The sequence below is a fragment of the Bos indicus x Bos taurus genome, chromosome 11, assembly GCF_003369695.1.
Source record: "Bos indicus x Bos taurus breed Angus x Brahman F1 hybrid chromosome 11, Bos_hybrid_MaternalHap_v2.0, whole genome shotgun sequence".
NCBI classification, from domain to species: Eukaryota; Metazoa; Chordata; class Mammalia; order Artiodactyla; family Bovidae; genus Bos; species Bos indicus x Bos taurus.
In genome coordinates, this window is record NC_040086.1 from 67,857,608 (window position 1) to 67,878,673 (window position 21,066).

General features: G+C 35.6%; 1 protein-coding gene across 3 annotated transcripts in view; it reads left to right on the forward strand.

Moving 5' to 3' along the window:
* Window positions 1-21,066, forward strand: part of GMCL1 (germ cell-less, spermatogenesis associated 1) — a 56,623-nt gene that overhangs the window by 13,005 nt on the left and 22,552 nt on the right. For all 3 annotated transcript variants that reach the window (XM_027555706.1, XM_027555707.1, XM_027555708.1), the window contains exons 5-10: window positions 627-739; window positions 1,694-1,759; window positions 3,461-3,545; window positions 5,041-5,131; window positions 7,875-8,012; window positions 19,024-19,093. In XM_027555706.1, the coding sequence (XP_027411507.1) occupies window positions 627-739; window positions 1,694-1,759; window positions 3,461-3,545; window positions 5,041-5,131; window positions 7,875-8,012; window positions 19,024-19,093 (563 nt within the window). The remainder of the gene's footprint in view (window positions 1-626; window positions 740-1,693; window positions 1,760-3,460; window positions 3,546-5,040; window positions 5,132-7,874; window positions 8,013-19,023; window positions 19,094-21,066) is intronic.

Here is a 21,066-nt window from a genome sequence, read left to right on the forward strand (position 1 = left end):
CTTTCTGCATTATCTTTATGACTTAGCTATTTAACAGTAATACTCTTGCATGGTGAATATAGCTCAGAAATTTGAGTAAAAAATGATAATTCTTTCCCTATATTAAATAAAATTAGCCATTTGAAATCTTCTATATAAACATTTTAGATTAAAATTTCAACGTGTTTAAAACAATACTATATTTGTCTTAGGTGTATTTCTTAGCTATTGATAGGTGTTTTAAACTTTAATAACAACTTGCTCTTGATTCATACTGTGTACTTGCCCAGCCCATCACATAGTCGTCTGACTGTGTAAAAAGGTCTTAGTTTTAAAAGAACGGCAAAACAGAATGCTGCTTAAGTTTGCAAAGGTCCCAGAGAGGAGAACAGAAAAGAGAGTAGCAATTTTTATCTCTGTCTTACTGCTTTTACCCTCTCCCTTCCGTTTTTCAGTTCAAGTATTTAGTTGAATACTTGCTGGATTTTTTTTTTTTAGGAATTTTTACTGGACTTTCAAAAAAGACTTAGGCTTGCTGCACTTAGTGGTTTTCTTTCTTTCTTCCTTTTTAATATGTGAAAGCACATATTCAGAGCTAATTTTTCCCGTATGAAATGGGCCTTTCCAGTGGTTATTTATATTTACAGGATGGTTTAATACAGCAGTGTGGTGAGACAATGAAGGAGACAATTAATGTGAAAACTGTGTGTGGCTATTACACATCGGCAGGGACCTATGGACTAGATTCTGTAAAGAAAAAGTGAGTTACCTTACTTGTGTTTCCTCTCATTCCACTTTTGGGAATTTGACTGCTTTGGTTTCTTAAGAGAATGTATAGGTATTTAAAAAAAAGAAAAAAAAGAATAGAATTTGCTATAAAAGGTTCCTTTTTATATTTGGACTAATTAGTAAATTCTTCAAAAGTGTGGTCTCTGTGACTGTGGGTGGGTTATACATGTTTATAAAAACTATGGTCCCTCTTTACAGTACATTTCTATTAAATGTTTTAAAGCAGTAGGCATAATAGCCATTACAGTCGTCCCTCACTATCCGCAGGGGATTAGTTCCAGGACCTGAGTGGATACCAGAATCTGCGGTTGCTCACCTCCCTTATTTAATGATCTAGTATATTCAAGTAACCATCTTTCTGTATACTGTGAATCATTTCTGGATTATTTATAATACCAATGTAAAGGCTATGTAAATAGTTATAAATCCAGTGTAAATGCTATGTAAATAGTTGCTGTCTTGCGACAGATTTAAGTTTTGCTTTCTGGAACATTCTGAAGTTATTATTTTTTTCTCCAATATTTTCAATTCTCGGTTGGTTGAATCCACGGATACAGAACCTGCGGATACCGAGGGCTGACTGTATATCAGTGCAACTACTGGCAGTGTTTTTAAGTCTTGAGAATTGCAGTACCCATTTTCAAATTATAAAGAAGGTAACAGAAGTATGTAAGGCCCTTCATAAACCATTTAACACAAACTTGAAAATGAAGTTTTCTCAATTAGAAAGGCTCTTATTAATATTAAGGGAATATTCCCTTACTAACTGCTGACAAAATCAGTACTAAATTTCCAGTTGTTAAATTAAAATATTTGAGCATGTCCTAGCAAGATTAATATTCTGTTTTTACTTTAACTGTATGTCCTGCTTAATAAATCATAAATATATACTGTATAATGAAATAATTCCATGTTTTAATTTCAGGTGCCTTGAATGGCTTCTAAACAATTTGATGACTCACCAGAATGTTGAACTTTTTAAAGAACTGAGGTATTTGAATTTTAAATAGCTTCATAATTATCCAAAAGACTATTCTTCATTTGTTAAAAGTATGCAAGACATTTTTATATAAAACAAAAATATATTATGAAAAAGTGAACTTAATGAAATGTATCTAAGTTTCTTTCCTTTGTTGCAAATGATACAATGCGTTTTTTTGATACAGTGCATATTATGTCTACTGTTTTAATCAATTTTAATGGAAAAATTCATTGCTGCTGTAAAACTATAGAAAGTCTCTAGGGTTACCTCACTTTAGCTGGACTCTTAAAGAATCTAAACATTTATTTTAAAAACCACCATCTCTTATTATCCAGAAATTACATTTGAGAAAATTGTCTTAAACTTGTTACTAAGACTGATGAAATTAAATTTACAATTAAGGTGGTCTTTTGTTTTAGTTTGCTTGTTCTTCCTTCCTCCCTTCAAGTAATTTCTGAATGACGGCTATGTGTAAAGGTACTCTGTTAAGGGCTTTGAAAGAGGCAGAGATGATTATGTCATGGTCTCTGTTCTCTCTGAACCTATTTGTAATAATGGAGCTAACATATCTGCTATGGGTCTGAGAAATTCAGAGTGGGAATGAACTTTTAAAGGCCATAATCACTTTCAGGATTGCAGTACCTTGACAGTGGTGCTTCTGAAACAGGGGTACAAATGTCCCTGGGAGTGTATAGCATTCTGATGGAAATGTACAAAACCAAAGGCTTTGTTATGTACAAAACCAAAGCCACATTCAGTGGCTTACTGGTTTGTCAATTTTGCTGACTTTTTGAGGGGAGAAAGGTAGGGAGGAGTAGGAGAGAAGTAAACATTTTTATGTTTAAATACATCATGGAATGGAGAGAATTCAAGTTTCTTTGGGCTTATAAATACAAAAATTAATAGAAATGTTATTTTTATGGCTAGCCTTCTCCTAGATTCCTGGATCCTTTCCTTTCATTTGCCTTTAAGAGGTACTTTGATAGAAAGATTTGAGAAGTATTGTATTCTACCAGAAAATCATCACCTAATGATGTCAGGGCATAACGTCATTAGAAACACTTTTTATCTTCTATAATTCTCATTGAGCTTTTTTCAAAAGGAAAATAAATCATAGTGGTCATCGTAAAAATTCAGATGCTCTTCTGGCTTGTTTAGGGTAGTGGGGGGAAGGGGAAAAAAGAAAAGAGCTAGTAATATCATTTCCATTCTAAATTTATACTAACACTTATTTTTTGGTATTACTCCCTTAATAAAATAAAAACTTGTTTTATGACTAAGCAATTCTCTTAAGCCTGGAAGTAAAAGGTTACTTTGAAGATATATCTTCTTCAGTGAATTTTGACAGAATTTTAATTGAATGAAAGGGAAAGGCAAAAGAAAGGGAAGGCTGCTACTTTATGAGAGCATGCTAAAACTTATCTTATTAGGACTTTGCTTTACCTTGATTAATCAGTGGAGCAAGCTTTTTGTTCCTCAGCAGTGCAAGAAAAAACCTTTTGCAGCATACAGTCTGAATTATAAGTATTCTTACATTCAAATAGATTGTTTTTGTCTAAGATTCTTTGTCTTGGGCACAAAGACTGATGTAGTTTTTTAATTCCATGTTTTCTTTTGATAAAAAAGACTTTTAAAAACATTTTCAGTTCTACCAGAGTCTTTAACTTTTGTATAAAGAGAGGCTCACTACTTCTATTTTATCTTTTCTAGTATAAGTGTCATGAAACAACTCATTGGTTCATCTAACTTGTTTGTGATGCAAGTGGAGATGGATGTATACACAGCCCTTAAAAAGGTATTTCCATAATATGATATGTATAAAGATAGCCACTCAGCATTGCTTATAATAGTGAAAAACTGAAAATAGCTCGTGTCCAGTGGTGAGAGAGTGATTATACATGCAAGAAAAGGAAAAGGACATATGCCAGAATGCTAAGTCTTTAGGCTTAGGGAATTGGTATCATGAGTAATTTTAATTGTATTCTTTATACTTTTCTCTTCTAGGAATACATTTGTTTTTTCCAAGGTTTTTTTCCCCCAGTAATTAACATGTTATTTACATGATCAGAAATGTTAAATATTTTATGCAGTTTTCAGAAATGTTTTCAGAATTGAGCTTTAGTTGAATTAATAACTTTATGATGAAATTTTTAACAAATTTTTCTAGAGAATGTTGAGATTCTTTTACAGGTCTTTTGTACTTCAGACATATGTCTCACTTCATCCTTTTGTAAGGTTTCAACATTTTTAGTATAATTTAGTTTTCACAACTCTGAAGAGACAAGTGGGCTATTACTTTTGTTCTGTAGATGGTAACACTTAGAATTCTTACAGTTACTACATGGCAGACGTGAGACAGAACCCAGGTCTGTGAGTTCTAGTCTGTGCTTTCCCCACGGCATGATTTTGCTGTTAGCCTTTTGTCCTTAGCACCAAGTTTACATTAACATGGTCATGAAACCTGGGAATGAGTCACCTTCTGGGTGAGATTCTATTACTATTTTTCCTCAAGGAAGTTCAGTAAATGTGGTAACCAGTCATTAAAGGAAGGTAGACAGCCCATTTCTATCTCTGAGCCACTGGTAGCATTCATTCTTTCTCATAAGTATTGAATGTTTACTATGTGCTAGGCACTGCTCTATGTTACCCATATTAATTCTAATGTCCTGTGAGGTTGACATATTATCATGCTCATCTTGCAAATGAAGAAATTAAAGCCCAGAGAAATTAGGTAATTCCCCTCTCTATTAGTTGACAGGACCAGGATTTAAAAATTCATGTTCTTCATTACTCTGCATACTGTCTCAACAGCAGTTAGACAATGAGAAATTCCTTTTTCGCATATTTAATTTCTTTTATAATCTCACATAGGATGTCATGAAACTTAATTGTTAATTGAGTAAAATAAATTAGTATATTTTATATATTGTGTATATGTGTTGTATCTACACTCTATGATATAGTATATTTTATATGTATGTGTGTACACACACATGTAGGACATTTACCTTTTTAATACTAAAACTATAGTGCATTTGAAACCATAAATATTTTTCAGGTATTAGCTTATTCCTTATATGCTCATCTAGTTTTTATCTTTGGACCATGATTAATGCCATAATGAATTTAAGGCTTATCATGAGCATATCATGTAATAGTTTTACTTCTTTCAGTTGCTTATAAAATGGAAATTAAATTTTTAGATACTGTGTTTTAAGAAAACAGTTTGAAAATGTGAACTCAAAATGATGAAGTTTTACGGGGTTTTTTTCTTATTTTTTTTAATCTAGTGGATGTTCCTTCAACTTGTGCCTTCTTGGAATGGATCTTTGAAACAGCTTTTGACTGAAACAGATGTCTGGTTTTCTAAGAGGAAAAAAGGTGTGATTAAAATTGTTATTCAGAACTTTTTTTTATTGAAATTTAATTAAAACTGAGCCCTGATTTATTGATAAATAGAGAATTTTAGAGCTGGAGAGGACGTTGGGAATGATCTAACTCAGTCCCTTATTTATACTGAAAAAATTTAGGTTGGATAAAAGAGATTACAGAAAAAAAAAAATTTAATGGCCATCAGGAGCAAAAAAGTGGATAAAAATCACAGTCCTTAGTTCATGATTTTCTTAGTTCACTATCATTTTTTACCTGTGCATAACTACCTTTTTCTTTAAAAAAAAAAAAAAATAATGTATTGAACCTCAATGAACTAATCAAGTACTTGAACATTAAAAATTCAGTCTATTCATGTGCTTCTTTTCTGTTGTGTCACTTCAGCTTTCCCCAACCACTGTCTTTAGTTTTGTGTTTATTTTTCCCTTGCTTTTAAAAAATAATGTTATGGTATTCTACACATGTCTTAACATGAATGCATAACATAGTGATGTGCTAGTAAGCTGGCTTTCTGAAAAAATAATCACTTATTTATAGCATTTAAAAAAAATTTTCAATGATAAATTTTCTTAGCATGACTAATTTCAGGCTAACATGATACTACTGAATGTGGAGTTGGAAAGAAATGCATGCCATGAGCTCCTGTGAGCCAATACAAGCCAGATTCACCTCACTCCTGGACAACATATCATCCTGTTTTTTGTTGTTATTGAACTATTATACTGTGGTATTGATTTTCATTTCCTTGAAAACTGAAGAGATTGAACAGCTCTTTGTGTGTTTATCAGCATATGTTTTCTTCTTCTGTGAAATGTCTGTTCAGGTCTTTTTCCTATTTTAGTATTGTAATTGTCTTTTCTTACTGATATATGGGCATTCTTTATATATTCTTGATAACCAATTCTTTGTCACAAATATGTGTTGCATTTATCTTTCAGTTTAGATTGTTTTTTAACTTTTTTAAAGGTGTATTGATGAATAGAGGCTCTTATATTAAAATTCAGTGTGCTCTTTTAGTCTTATTTAAATAAATTTTCTAGAATTATGTAGTGAGATTTACTAGCTAATTGTTTTTCCTTGAAGCTTATGAACCAAAATGTATAAATGACCATAGCAATAAAATCTAACTTGATTTGCTTCAAGAATAAAACACTAAATTTCTGTCTTAAGTTATACTTTATGGAAGTTAAAGAGGGATTTAAGAAATTGTAAAGGAAAAAGGTAGAGGAGAAAATTTAAGTTAAAAACAGAAGTAAAAGCTGAAAAAGATAAAGGAGGTAGAGAAGTTAAAAAAACAAAGCGGGTCAATAGAAGCAGTAGATGTTAGGTAAATTTTGACATAAATTTATGCTCATTTGAGCTCCAATTGGATTAACTGCAACAGTCCATCAAGAGAGAAATTACTTTGTAGCCTAAGTGGCAGAAGCTAGAATAGGAAACTGTGGTTCCCTCTGCCTTCTGGTTTTCCCACTCTAGGCTCTCTGTCCCAGCCTCAGTAGTATAAAAGTATACAGTTTAAGAAAACTTTGCAGGGAAACATTTACTGCATAAGGCAGAATGTATGTCTGATGCCCTTGTTTTTCAAAGAGGACTTCAGAAGTTTATTTCAAACAGTTTTTAAATTATAAAAGTGACAGATACCCAGAAAATAAGACCAAAAAGATCACTTGTAGCCCTTACCCACTATATTTTAGTATATTCCTCTTTGTTGTTGTTTAGTTGCTCAGTCGTGTCCGACTCTTTTGCGACGCCATGTATTATAGCCCACCGGGCTCTTCTGTCCATGGGATTCTCCAGGCAAGAATACTGGAGTGTGTTGCCATTTGCTTCTCCAGGGGATCTTCTTGACCCAGGCATTGAGCCGGGTCTCCCTCATTGCAGGCAAATTCTTTATCATCTGAGCCACCAGGAAAGCCCAGGGGAAGCCCAATATTCCTCTTAGGTTATCTTAACTATTTGTCTTTTCAGATATATATGCGTCAGGACCAAGAGAACAATAGAAATTTAGCAAATTTTCTGCATAGTTATACTTAAGGATTGCTTCCTTTATTTCCTATCACAGCAACAAGGCTGAGTCCACTGCTGTGGGTATACCTTGTAACAGAAAACAGGCTAAGGATTATGTGCAAGTCCATGCTTGATAGCAGCAGACCTTTCGTTCCCACTCATGAGAGCATATTGGAATGCAGCTGAGAGTATTTTTGGAAATAAGCTTAAATTCTCCCTAGAAGAAAAGACCCATAACTTTCAATTATTTTAACAATAAATACTACCCTTGTGTTGCAGATTCACAGCTACAATGTCTTTGTATCTTATTTTGTATTGTAGTAGAGAATTAAGGTTTTGAGTAATGTTCATCGCTTGTAACTAAAGTGTAAATTAGAAAGATGCCAAGAAATGTTCCGTGTCTTGTGAAGACCCTTGAATGAGGTATTTGGGCTAGAGTTCCACTGAAGTGTTCAGTCCCTGGGAAAAGGGATTCTGGAAAGATATCGTACCCTCGACCACCATTCTCAACCCTTCCTTTCCCACCTTGCTGGGCTATTTGCTGTCAGCTCCAACCCCCAGAAAGGCATCAATTGAATTCCCAGCCCAAGGGTCTAATTAGGACCAAAGTTAATTTCCTGGGGCTTTTTTTCTAAATCTCCCCAAGTTTGAAGAGATAAATTAATACATTTTGAAAAGAATGTCTATTTAGTTTAAGCTTTTTTGTTTGGTTTTGTTTGTTTTGTAGATTTTGAAGGTATGACCTTCCTTGAAACTGAGCAAGGAAAACCATTTGTGTCAGTATTCAGACATTTAAGGTTACAGTATATTATCAGTGATTTGGCCTCTGCAAGAATTATTGAACAAGATTCTCTAGTACCTTCAGGTAAGAACAGGATAAAATTGTGATTTTAAGTAAAATCTTTCTGATTGTAATAGTAAAATATATATATCATAGAAAAATAATAATGAAGAAAATAGAAGTTATCCTTAATTCCAGCAAGGATTTTTATACCAAGCAGAATCATACCATGTAGATAATTTTCTTTGTTCACATTATATATTATGAGTATCTTCCCATATCTTTAAATACTCTTCAGAACATTTAAGTGGCTGTATAGTATTCTATAATGTGGGTGTTCTTTAATTTGCCTTACCAGTACACTATTTTGGACTAGACTTTGAAGTGTTATTTAAAGGTCAACTTCTTTTTCTATTAATACTCCTTAAATTTGCTGTTTTCTTTTTCGTATCCTAGTCTTAAAGACATAAAGACATTGCTTTATGTCAAAGCAAATGTAATATCTTTGCTGGTTATGACTTAAAACTTGTGAAACAATTACTGTTTTAATTTTCTAACTAGTGTTTGTGTAGGATTAAATTTAGTACTATATTCACATTTAAGAAATAGAAAGTAGCATTTGAAGATTTACTTGTAAATTTGTATAGATTTATCTGAAAATTATAATTTTTTGGCATCTTAGTTTTTGACATAATTGTGTTTATAGATTTAAATTGTTAAAATCGGTACATTTATTTATAAAGGTATTCAATAGAAAACAAACTGAGAGTTAACATTTCTGGTAGTTAAAGTAATGCATTTTTTAATAAAACCACCCTAGGCAGGTTTATAGACAGTGCTTTTTTGTTAATTTTGAATAATTCATTTGTATTATATTTGTGTGGGTTGGGGGTCTGAGATTTGTTTGCTCAGTCACCATTTCATTTGAAGATCATGTGCCCCTTTAGTATAGCAGCTTTATACTAGTTTTAGTGTATATTATACACCAGACACTAGCAGTGTGTGACATTGGATGCCAGGGCTTATTCCATACTCCCACTCTAATCATACTTCTTTTAAGGCTCTCTCTAATGAATTTTTAAAGAGTTTAAAAAATAAAGTCTGTTTTAAAGTAGTTTAATTTAGATGTGTCTGTGATGCAAGGGGATAAGCTGTATATTTTTGAAATGTAAGATGGGCATAAATATTTCTAGTCTGAAATATTTTGCTTTAATATAAAATCGAAAAGAATTTAGATCCCAAATTTCTGACCAGATTTCATCCATGATTTTTTCTGACTTAAAATAGAGGGCACTTTTTTCATTTTAAAATATAAATGGACAAATAGTTTTTCCTGTATATCCGAATAAATTATCATTTCAAAAGCAGGGTATAACTAAAATTAAATCCCATGCTGTTTGTGAGAGGGCAAAAAGTGGCCGTATAGCTCACATCTTCAAGATACCTTGGTATATGCTCTCAATAGGAATGTATCCCAGATTTGAAATAAGTGAAAATAGTTTCAGTTATTTAGCTAAAATTCACTGATCATTTTTCAGAAATAGTGCCAAATGTGTTAACATTATTCAGAGTTATATGTTCAGTAATCTGGGAAATTTTAATATATACATTTTTTATCATCTTTAGGTCAGAATTAAATTCAAGATTTAATGAGATTAAATGAGAAAAAAATTAAAATTTTAATAGAAAGTGAAGTCGCTCAGTCGTGTCTGACTCTTTGCAAACCCACGGACTGACTATAACCTACCAGACTCCTCCGTCCATGGGATTTTCCAGGCAAGAATACTGGAGTGCGTTGCCATTTCCTTCTCCAGGAGATCTTCCTGACCCAGGGATTGAGCCCGGGTCTCCTGCATTGTAGACAGATGCTTTACCGTCTGAGCCACCTGTTAATTCCAAATTAAATCCAGACTTTGTGTAGAAACATGGTAGTATTTTAGGATTTAACTGTGTTGAGCGCGGTTGAATTCCATTATTTCATAGAATTAGATTTGTTGTGTTCAGTCGTTCAGTTGTGTCTAACTCTTTGTGACAACATGGACGGCAGCACACCAGGATTCCCTGTCCTTCATCATCTCTATTCAAGTTCATGTCCATTGAGTTGGTGACGCTATCTAACCATCTCATCCTCTGCCACCCCCTTCTCCTTTTGCCTTCAATGTTTCCCAGCATCAGGATCTTCCAGTGAGTAGACTCCTTGCATCAGGTGGCCAAAGTATTGCAGCTTCAGCTTCAGCATCAGTCCTTCTAATGAGTATTCAGAGTTGATTTCCTTTAGGACAGACTGGTTTGATCTCCTTGCAGTCCAAGGAGCTCTCAGGAGCCTTTTCCAGTACCACAATTCGAAAGCATCAGTTCTTTTGTGCTCACCCTTTTTTGTGGTCCAGCTCTCATGAATTAGATTTACCTTAGGTGAGGTCATTAAGTCTGTTTTGTTCTATACTCTCATTGTCTTGCTTCCCTCCCCATTGATACCTCTGACCTATCTTGTTACCATCTTTCCCAGACCTTTCTCTTTATGTCCTCTCCTATATTCCCTCCATTTTATTTAGCTCTCTCAGAAGAGAGTATTTTCCCTCTGTGGAGGACTTTCTCTCAACACATCCTGCTAATAAAGGGTTAGGAGGCCAGATAGTCATCGGCCCAGCCACCTTAGTGCCCTTTCTAAATCCTTGTTGCACGTGATCCAGCTCATACTCTCTTCTTTCTCTTCTGACCCCCAGTCTTTTCTTTCACATTCATTTAAATGTGAAATGAATTCTCCACCCTTCTTGGGTAATGTAATGTGTCCATGTTATCATTACATTTACTAGCCTCTGAGTAATTTGACCTTAACTCCTGTAACATTTATCTGCTGATCATTAAGCCCTTGCTACATTTGAATCTTTCTGTAACCCCAAATTTCTCAGCATCAGAAATCCAGTAGTTTGCAGGCTATAAATAACCTTCTAGATGGTTCATAGTCTCATTCCTCTTACACTGTTATTTGATTTCCAGTCCATTTTAAACTCCATTTTCTGCCAGTCTTTCAAGCCTCCTGCTTTTTTCTTCCTTTCAGACCTGGATTTCATATTAGATCATCTGAACCGCTCTCTGTCACAGTTGCCTTTAACTTTCTGTCCTACTTTACAAAATTCTAAAACTAAACTAAACCTTCTTTGTTCTAATACCCTCTACTTTGTGCTGAGTACTGCTCCAGAACATTCTATAACTTTTGTATTGGTACCACTGCAAACTCATATTTCATTGCTAAGCTTGTACCTTGTGACTCCTTATATCACTTTTACTTGGTCACTGTTTTTAATTTGCTTCAGGAATCGTTTATCAAACCTCTGCCCCCCTGTTCAAGCGTCCTCTCCAGTCACCTCACTATCAGTGGGTGGTGGTGGTTTAGTCGCTAAATCGTGTCCGACTTTTGTGATCCTGTGGACTATAGCCTGCCAGGCTCCTCTGTCCATGGGATTCTCCAGGCAAGAATACTGGAGTGGGTTGCCATTTCCTTCTCCAGGGGATCTTGCCGACCCAGGAATCAAGCTTGTGTCTCCTGCATTGCAGGCAGATTCTTTACCGACTGAGTTACGAGGAGAAGCCCACGGGAACTCTGTTGTTTTTTATATAAATTCAAGATAATCAGGCAAAGGTTTATTCAGATTTCTAGTTTACTCACCTCTCCTTCCTGTCCTGTCCCAGAGGTTGAGGTGCTTCCTTTCTCTTCAGGCCAACTTCCTACTGTGTTCATAATCTATAATTTTATGCTATCATTTAATAATATGTATCTTCAGCCCTTCCTGTTCTCCCTCAGCTTATAAATATGGTCAGACCTCTCATTAACAAAACAAAAATCCCTCCACTCCCATCTGGACCCTGAGTCCCCTTCATGGTAACTATTCCTCTGCCTTAAAATCACCTTCTTCAGAGTAGTCTATAGTTGCTGTCTCCATCTTCTTACCTTTCAGACTTTTCTCAACCCACTACAATCTGTCTTTTGCCCCCATTATTTTACTGAAACTTTCTAGCAAAAGTTAGGATTGTCCTGTTTTTATAAAATCTAGTGATCTTATGTTAGTCCTATTTTAACTTCCCTAGCATTTTATATCATGGTTTGTTAGTTTTTTCTTTAATTCTGTACAGTACTAACTTAGTTTACAAATACTATACTCTTCTGATTCTTTCCCTGTCCCTCTGACCATTCATTTTCTTGTGTAAGTTTCTCTTACTCTGCCCACCTCTTAACCTCCTAAGGGTGCCCTTGGCTCATTGATCTTTTCATTCTACATAGTGTCCCCAAATGATTTCCTTCATTCCTATGATTTATTGAGAGAATACAGTTCTGACCTCTTCCCTGAGTTTCATACTTAGATATCCAACTGATAGCGTGCCATCTATAAATTGCTTCAGTTCATCTATTCAAAAAAATACTTAATCTTTCCCCTCCAGTCCTAGTCCCTGCATTCTTTTTTCTTCCTATATTTGCTTATCAGTCATCAACATTAATAACTTGCCCAGCCTCACAAAAATGGCAGAATCCTGAAAGTCATCCTATTCCTCCTCAAACTCTTTTCTTCCACATCCATTTACCATGCCCTGTATATTTTTTTCTTAGATAATTCTCAAACCTTTTTTTTTTTTTACCTGCTACCACTTCCTTGTTAAGGCATCGTTATCTCTTGCTAGGTTACTCTAGTGTAGAATATATCTGTGGCCCTCTTGGGCCATATGTTTTTCATCTTTTTCTCTTAGGTACTTGATAGGTAGTAGACACTGAGTTTGTGTAAACTAAAATTGTGTCCTAAAACATACTTTAACAATTATCATCTCTACCTTACAAAAATATTAAAAGTTTCCCCATTATAGCCACAACAGTAATTCTTGACATTAAAAAGTTACAAGGATACCCATAAGGGAATAAATCTACTGCATTTACTCTGTCAAATAAGTTTAGATTCTAATTCCTAACCTAAGAACTATAAAGGAGAGAAGAAAAAGTGTGTAAATTCTTTAGTGTCCCAGTAATATGCCAGATTATGCATTTAATGTCTATTATGTAACATAATCTTTAAAATTATCAAGGTAATTGTTCCCGTTTTATACATGAAATATTACTATCCTGTCACACAGCTAGTTAGAAGCAGAGCTCAAATGCCACCCCAAGTCTTTCCTGTTCTAAAGTCCCCCGGTGCCCTGCTTTTTTTTTTAAACTGCATCTTGTGTGTGTGTTAGTCACTTAGCCTGAGTAAGCATGTGTTGGACTCTTTGTGACCTCGTGGACTCTTTGTGACCTGTCAGGCTCTTCTGTCCATGGAATTCTGCAGGCAAGAATACTGGAATGGGTGGCCTTTCCTTCTTCAGGAGATCTTCCTGACCCAGGGGTCGAACCCAGGTCTCCTGCATTGCAGGCAGATTCTTTACCATCTGAACTATAGGGAAGTCCCCAACTGCAACTTACTGATTACTTAAAAGAATTCCACTATGTTTAATCTCTTTAAAGTTGCATATCCAATTGTGTAAACTTAAGCAGTAATTTTGAATCACCATTTTTTCAAGTATGTTTAATTTGGCTCTTGATAACAAAGTAGTGAAATAGATTTATTCCCTAACGGGTATCCTTGTAACTTTTTAATGTCAAGAATTACTGTTGTGGGTATAATGGGGAAATTTTTAATATTTTTGTAAGGTAGAGATGATAATTGTTAAAGTATGAATTTTATGAAAATAAGTTGCTTAAAATGGAAAGATATAATACAGAAATTCATATGATTAGTTTTATTGAAAAATACTATTCTCAGTAAGTTAAATTGTCATCTTTTGGAACTAGATTTTTAGATTATTATACAAGAAGATCTTTGAGATGAACTACTCCATTTTTATACTAATATACCTAGATGCTCTGTATAAGATATTCTTACTTATCCAGATAGGAATTTTTATTATGTAGACTTTTTCCTTCACCTTCATGATCTAATTCTGACAATGTGCTTCATATAACAGTTCAACCTATAGGCTGTTTTTTGCTATAAGCTTTACTGGTTGTGAGTAGATTTTTGTATGTTGTATATACCTGAATATCAGTTCAGTCGCTCAGTTGTGTTTGACTCTTTGCAACCCAGTGGACTGCAGCACGCCAGGCTTCCTTGTCCATCATCTACTCAAACTCATGTCCATCGTATCGGTGATGCCATCCAACTATCTCATCCTCTGTCGTCCCCTTCTCCTCCCGCCTTCAATCTTTCCCAGCATCAGGGTCTTTTCAAATGAGTCAATTCTTCACATCAGGTGGCCAAAGTATTAGAGTTTCAGCTTCAGCATCAGTCCTTCCATATTCATTCAGGACTGATTGAATATTCATTCAGGACTGATTTCCTTTAGGATGGACTAGTTGGATCTCCTTGCTGTCCACTGGACTCTCAAGAGTCTCAAGACTCTCTTCTCCAACACCACAGTTCAAAAGCATCAATTCTTCAGCGCTCAGCTTTCTTTATAGTCCAACTCTTACATCCATACATGACTACTGGAAAAACCATAGCTTTGACTAGATGGACGTTTGTTAGCAAAGTAATGTCTTTGCTTTTTAATATGCTAAGTTGGTCATTGCTTTTCTTCCAAGAACCAAGCATCTTTTAATTTCATGGCTGCATTCACCATCTACAGTGATTTTGGAGCCCAAAAATATAAAGTCTGTCACTGTTTCCATTGTTTCCCCATCTATTTGCCATAAAGTGATGGGACTGGAAGCCATGATCTTAGTTTTCTGAATGTTGAGCTTTAAGCCATCTTTTACACTCTCCTCTTTCACTTTCATCAAGAGGCTCTTTAGTTCTTCAATTTCTGCCATAAGGGTGGTGTCATCTGCATATCTGAGGTTATTGATATTTCTCCTGGGAATCTTGATTCCAGCTTGTGTTTCATCCAGCCCGGCATTTCTCATGATGTATTCTGCATGTAAGTTAAATAATCAGGGTGACAATATACAGCTTTGACGTACTCCTTTTCCAATTTGGAGCCAGTCTGTTGTTCCATGTCCAGTGCTAACTGTTGCTTCTTGACCTGCATACAGATTTCTCAAGAAATACCTGAATATACACTTTCATTTAAGCAATAAAATACTAGGCAAGCTAGGGGTGTATCTTATTTTTCTGTTTGTTTTTTAAAGTTTTGTAAATAAGACATTTAGATTTTCAAATAGTTTGCTTTTGGAGACCTCCTTCCCCATATCCTTTGTATAAAACAAGAGAAATTATCTAAATAAATTCATTCTGACTTATATTTTCTATTAGAAAAGTACTGTGTTTACATTTAAGACTTATCAATTAGATCTGCAACTGCTGATTTATAGTGCTATCCAGTGCCACCTTGATGTGCCCATTTTGAGTTTGTTTTGGATTTTGGTCTGATAAAGTTTAAAAAAGTGATTGAACTTGTTTTCACTAAGTGGAAGTTTCTTGAAGGCACTTTTACAGAATCTTTCCACTGAACACTAACTGCCAACAAGGATTCTGGCAAACTCTACCTTTTGGAGATATGTCTGCATATAATCATATTAAAAGCTCTACATAAAGGAAATTGTTTCACTGTTCATTCTATGTTTTTCAGTCTTGTTTTTTTAGGGATTTCTCCTTATGTATCAGTTGTCAGCACTGCATTTGAACGAGTGGTTCTGTTGACTTATTTGAGGCTGATGCTATTGGGTGAACTACCAGTGACTGAAAAGATTTCTAGTTTGACTTTTTACTTTTATTTAAGGCAAGAAAGGAGGGACAAAAATATGTACACACATTTTTAACTTGTTAAAAATGCTTTTAAGAAATTGCATGGCACAACCAAAAAAAAAAATGTTTTTTAGTTTCGAAAGAGATCATTCAAAGTTGTTGAAACTAAGTTTTAAATTATTTTCATGGGATACAGCTTATATGATATTTGTGAATGTGAATGTATAACGTTTTCATTCCATTTTTATAAGTGAATCATGAAAAGCCATATTCTATCTCTAGATCAGTGAATTTCAAACTATAGGTATAACCTGAAGGCAGTGGCACCCTACTCCAGTACTCTTGCCTGGAAAATCCCATGGATGGAGGAGCCTGGTGGGCTGCGGTCCTGGTGGGCTGGGTCGTGAAGAGTCGGACGCGACTGAGCAACTTCTCTTTGACTTTTCACTTTAATGCATTGGAGAAGGACATGGCAACCCACTCCAGTGTTCTTGCCTGGAGAATCTCAGGGACGGGGAAGCCTGGTGGGCTGACGTCTATGAGGTCGCACAGAGTCAGACACGACTGAAGTGACTTAGCAGTACCAGTCGTGAGTTGAGAAATCATTTTAATGGGAAGGGATCAGCTGTTTTTTAAAAAAATAAAATACAGTAAAACAAAACTTAAAAATCCAAATACATTGCAAGTAAGATTGAATATGTTTGTAGATATACTGAGTCACATAAGCTTTGCTGTTAGTCTTTACCTACTAAAGATGAATTGTTTGTCACCTAGATATTTAGCAGTTATTTAGCAACAATATTATTTTGAGGAAAGAAACACTCAAAAGTATATTTATGGAGAATTTTAAGAAAGGACACTAATAAATCAGTGCACAGGTAGATAATTATGAAGTGACAATCCAGATTTTAATTGCACTAGGGTTTCCCCCCGTGCCTTTTGGTAAAGATAGACAAATCACTTAACTTAAAATAGAAAAACTGTCCTTTTAGTTGGGAATAAATAAAAACAAAAAAATAAATATGGTGCTAAGCCATTTCAACTTAGGTGTTTAATAAGTCCATGTTTTTACGTAAAATAATAAAAATCTCAGCTTCCAAAGTCTCATTTTGTAGAAAAATTAATATGCTTATTACTGAAGGAAAACATCTATTGCATTTACAGTAATTTTAATTATAACAGTTATCTAAACCAGATGGTGACTGCAGCCATGAAATTAAAAGACGCTTACTCCTTGGAAGGAAAGTTACGACCAACCTAGATAGCATATTCAAAAGCAGAGACATTACTTTGCTAACGAAGGTCCGTGTAGTCAAGGCTATGATTTTTCCTGTGGTCATGTATGGATGTGAGAGTTGGACTGTGAAGAAAACTGAGCACCGAAGAATTGATGCTTTTGAACTGTGGTGTTGGAGAAGATTCTTGAGAGTCCCTTGGACTGCAAGGAGATCCAACCAGTCCATTCTGAAGGAGATCAGCCCTGGGATTTCTTTGGAAGAAATGATGCTAAAGCTGAAAATCCAGTACTTTGGCCACCTCATGCGAAGAGTTGACTCATTGGAAAAGACTCTGATGCTGGGAGGGATTGGGGGCAAGAGGAGAAGGGGATGACAGAGGATGAGATGGCTGGATGGCATCACTAATTTGATAGACGTGAGTCTGAGTGAACTCCGGGAGTTGGTGATGGACAGGGAGGCCTGGCATGCTGCGATTCATGGGGTTGCAAAGAGTCAGACACGACTGAGCAAGTGAACTGAACTGAATGTGTCAGAATTAGTTATTGAGTGTGCTTGATTCATCTAAGAATTTAGAAATGATTTACTTCTCATTATTTAGTTGCTTTTAGATAATGCCGTACACGAACATTCCATTATTCAGTTTTCTATTAAAGGTTTTGTAAACACTGAAAATACTACTTTTGGTATGTTTCTCACATGAAAATTAGTATGAGCTATGAAAAGAAAACCATTAAATGTAAGAATATACTTTTAACTAAAGATTTAAATATATGTGATTAAAGTAGAGTCCTAAGGCGAAGGAAGATAACATTTACCATCATGAGGCCATCAGTTCAGTTCACTTCAGTTAAGTTGCTCAGTTGTGTCCGACTCTTTGCGACCCCAGGAATCACAGCACACCAGGCCTCCCTGTCCATCACCAACTCCCCGGAGTTCACTCAAACTCATGTCCATAGAGTTGGTGATGCCATCCAGCCATCTCATCCTCTGTCGTCCCCTTCTCCTCCTGCCCCCAATCCCTCCCAGCATCTCCTTGCAGTCCAAGGGATTCTCAAGAGTCTTCTACAGCATCACAGTTAAAAAGCATCACTTCTTCAGCGCTCAGCTTTCTTCACAGTCCAACTCTCACATCCATACATGACCACTGGAAAAACCATAGCCTTGACTAGACAGACCTTTGTTGGCAAAGTAATGTCTCTGCTTTTGAATATGCTATCTAGGTTGGTCATAACTTTGCTTCCAAGGAGTAAGAGTCTTAATTTCATGGCTGCAATCACCATATGCAATGATTTTGGAGCCCCAAAAAATAAAGTCTGACACTGTTTCCACTGTTGCCCCATCTATTTCCATGAAATGATGGGACCAGATGCCATGATCTTAATTTTCTGAATGTTGAGCTTTGAGCCAACTGTTTCACTCTCCTCTTTCACTTTCATCAAGAGGCTTTTTAGTTCCTCTTCACTTTCTGCCATAAGGGTGGTATCATCTGCATATCTGAGGTGATTGATAGTTCTCCCGGCAATCTTGATTCTAGCTTGTGCTTCTTCCAGCCCAGTGTTTCTCATGATGTACTCTGCATATAAGTTAACTAAGCAGGGTGACAATATACAGCCTTGACATACTCCTTTTCCTATTTGGAACCAATCTTGTTGTTCCGTGGCCAGTTCTAACTGTTGCTTCCTAACCTGCATATAGGTTTCTCAAGAGGCAGGTCAGGTGGTCTGGTATTCCCATCTCTTTTAGAATTTTCCACAGTTTATTGTGATCCACACAGTCAAAGGCTTTGGCATAGTCAATAAAGCAGAAATAGATGTTTTTCTGGAACTCTCTTGCTTTTTCGATGATCCATCGGATGTTGGCAATTTGATCTCTGGTTCCTCTGCCTTTTCTAAAACCAGCTTGAACATCTGGAAGTTCACGATTCACGTATTGCTGAAGCCTGGCTTAGAGAATTTTGAGCATTGCTTTACTAGCGTGTGAGATGAATGCAATTTGTTGTAGCATAGTTTTAAAATATAAATTACCAGCTTTACTTATTGCCATTTTAAATTTGAATTTTAATATGGTAAAAATTTTATCAACGTATTAAAATTTTAAATCCTTTGTTTTTCCATATTTCTTATTATTATTATATTTGTTTTTACATTTTAGAATGGCTATCTTCTGTGTATAAACAGCAGTGGCTGGCTATGCTCCGAGCAGAACAAGACAGTGAGGTCGGGTAAGTATAGTGTTATCGTGTGTTGTTGGGGTCCTTTAATGGACTGGAACCTGGTGGTCTGGAGTCGACAATAAGAAAGTAAAAGAGAGTAAGAGGCTGATATTCCTTGGTTTACACAGAAAACTGATAAAGCCTTTGACACAGGGCTTGCACTGCTTCACGTAGGCACTGGACGCCCTCTTGAGGGGGTAAAAGCACAGTGCTCCTTCTCGAGAAGGTCTTAGAAGTCCGGGCAAGAAAGTGAGCTCAGCGGGCTTCTGCGCTCCAAAGAATTAGCCTGAGAGAGAGAGAAAGCAAGAGTAAAAGAAAAACACGGGGACCCAAGCTCTGATGGAGCAAAGGTGTTTTATTCAACATAGTGTGGGTATATATACTGTCTTAAGAGGTAGCTATTTTCAGCAAAGATAAAAATCAAAAGTCCAGACTTACAAATTATCATAAGGCAATCCATATCAAAGAGAGAGGGTTGTAAATAATCACTTTTACCTTATGGTTCATAAAAAGGAAGAGGGTTGTAAATAGCTACTTATCACCGTATGGAAAAACTAATGAAGGAAATGCATGCGTTCCTCAGCCCCCGGAGCGGTTTGCCAACTCCTCTTGATTCCTAAATATTCAGGAATTAATAAGGGACAGAGGATTCATGACAGATCCAAAACAGCACACAGGAAGCCTCCTGTTAAATGCTTCCTGACAGTGTGTGTGTTGTGTCTGACTCCTTGTGACACTATGGACTGTAGCCTGCCAGGCTCCTCTGTCCATGAAATTCTCCAGGCAAAAAGACTGGAGTGGGGTAGCCATTCCCTTCTCCAGGGGATCTTCCCAACCCAGAGATGGAACTCACATTGCAGGCAGATTCTTTACTGTCTGAGCCACCAGGGAAGCTCCCGTGGTACATCATAGCATTTTTTATTTAAAAAAAAATTTTTTTTTATACTGAATTTAGTTGATTTTATAATATTGTGTTAGTTTTAGGTGTACATCAAAAAGATTCAGTTTTTTATATTTGTATATATATATATTCCAATTATTTTCCATCATAATTTATTACAAGATGTCAAATATAGTGAATATAGTTCTCTGGGCTCTATAATAAATCATTGTTGCTTATCTGTTTTATGTATAGTTGTTTGTTAATCTCATACTCGTAATTTATCCCTACCTGCCCCCCCCCTTTCCCCTTTGGTAACCATAAGTTTGTTTTCTATGCCTGTGAATCTGATTCTGTTTTATAAGTAAGTTTGTTGGGTATTTTTGTATAGATTCATTTTTATTATTTTTTAGATTCCACATATAAGTGGTATCATATGATAATTTGTCTTTGACTTACCTCACATAGTATAATGTTCTCTAGATCCATGTTGCTGCAGATGGCATTATTTCATTCTTTTTTATGGCTGAGTAATATTCCACTTTATAAATTTGTGTGTGTGTACACCACATCTTTCTAAGACAATCATCTGTTGATGGGCACTTGGGTTACTTGGATGTCTTGGCTACTGTAAATAGTGCTAGGGTGCATGTATCCTTTTGAATTAGAGTTTTCATCATTTTGAGATATATGCCTTGGAATGGCATTGCTGGATCATATGGTGTCTCTAATCTAGTTTTTTAAGGAACCTCTGCACCATTTTTTCATAGCAGCTGCATCAATTTGCATTCCCACTAACAATGTAGGAAAATTCCCTTTTCTCTATACCCTCTCCAGATTTATTATTTATGGTCTTTTTAATGATGGCCATTCTAACTGGTATGAGAGTATACCTCATTGTAGTTTTGATTTGTATTTGTCTAATAATTAGCGATATTGAGCATTGTTTCACGTGCCCATTGGCCGTCTGTATTTCTTCCTTAGAGAATTGTCTATTTCAGTCTTCTGCCCACTTTTTGATTGGGTTGTTCATTTTCTTTTTGAGTTGTATGAGCTGTTTGTATGTATTGGATATTAACATTCCTTGAAAGTCACATCATTT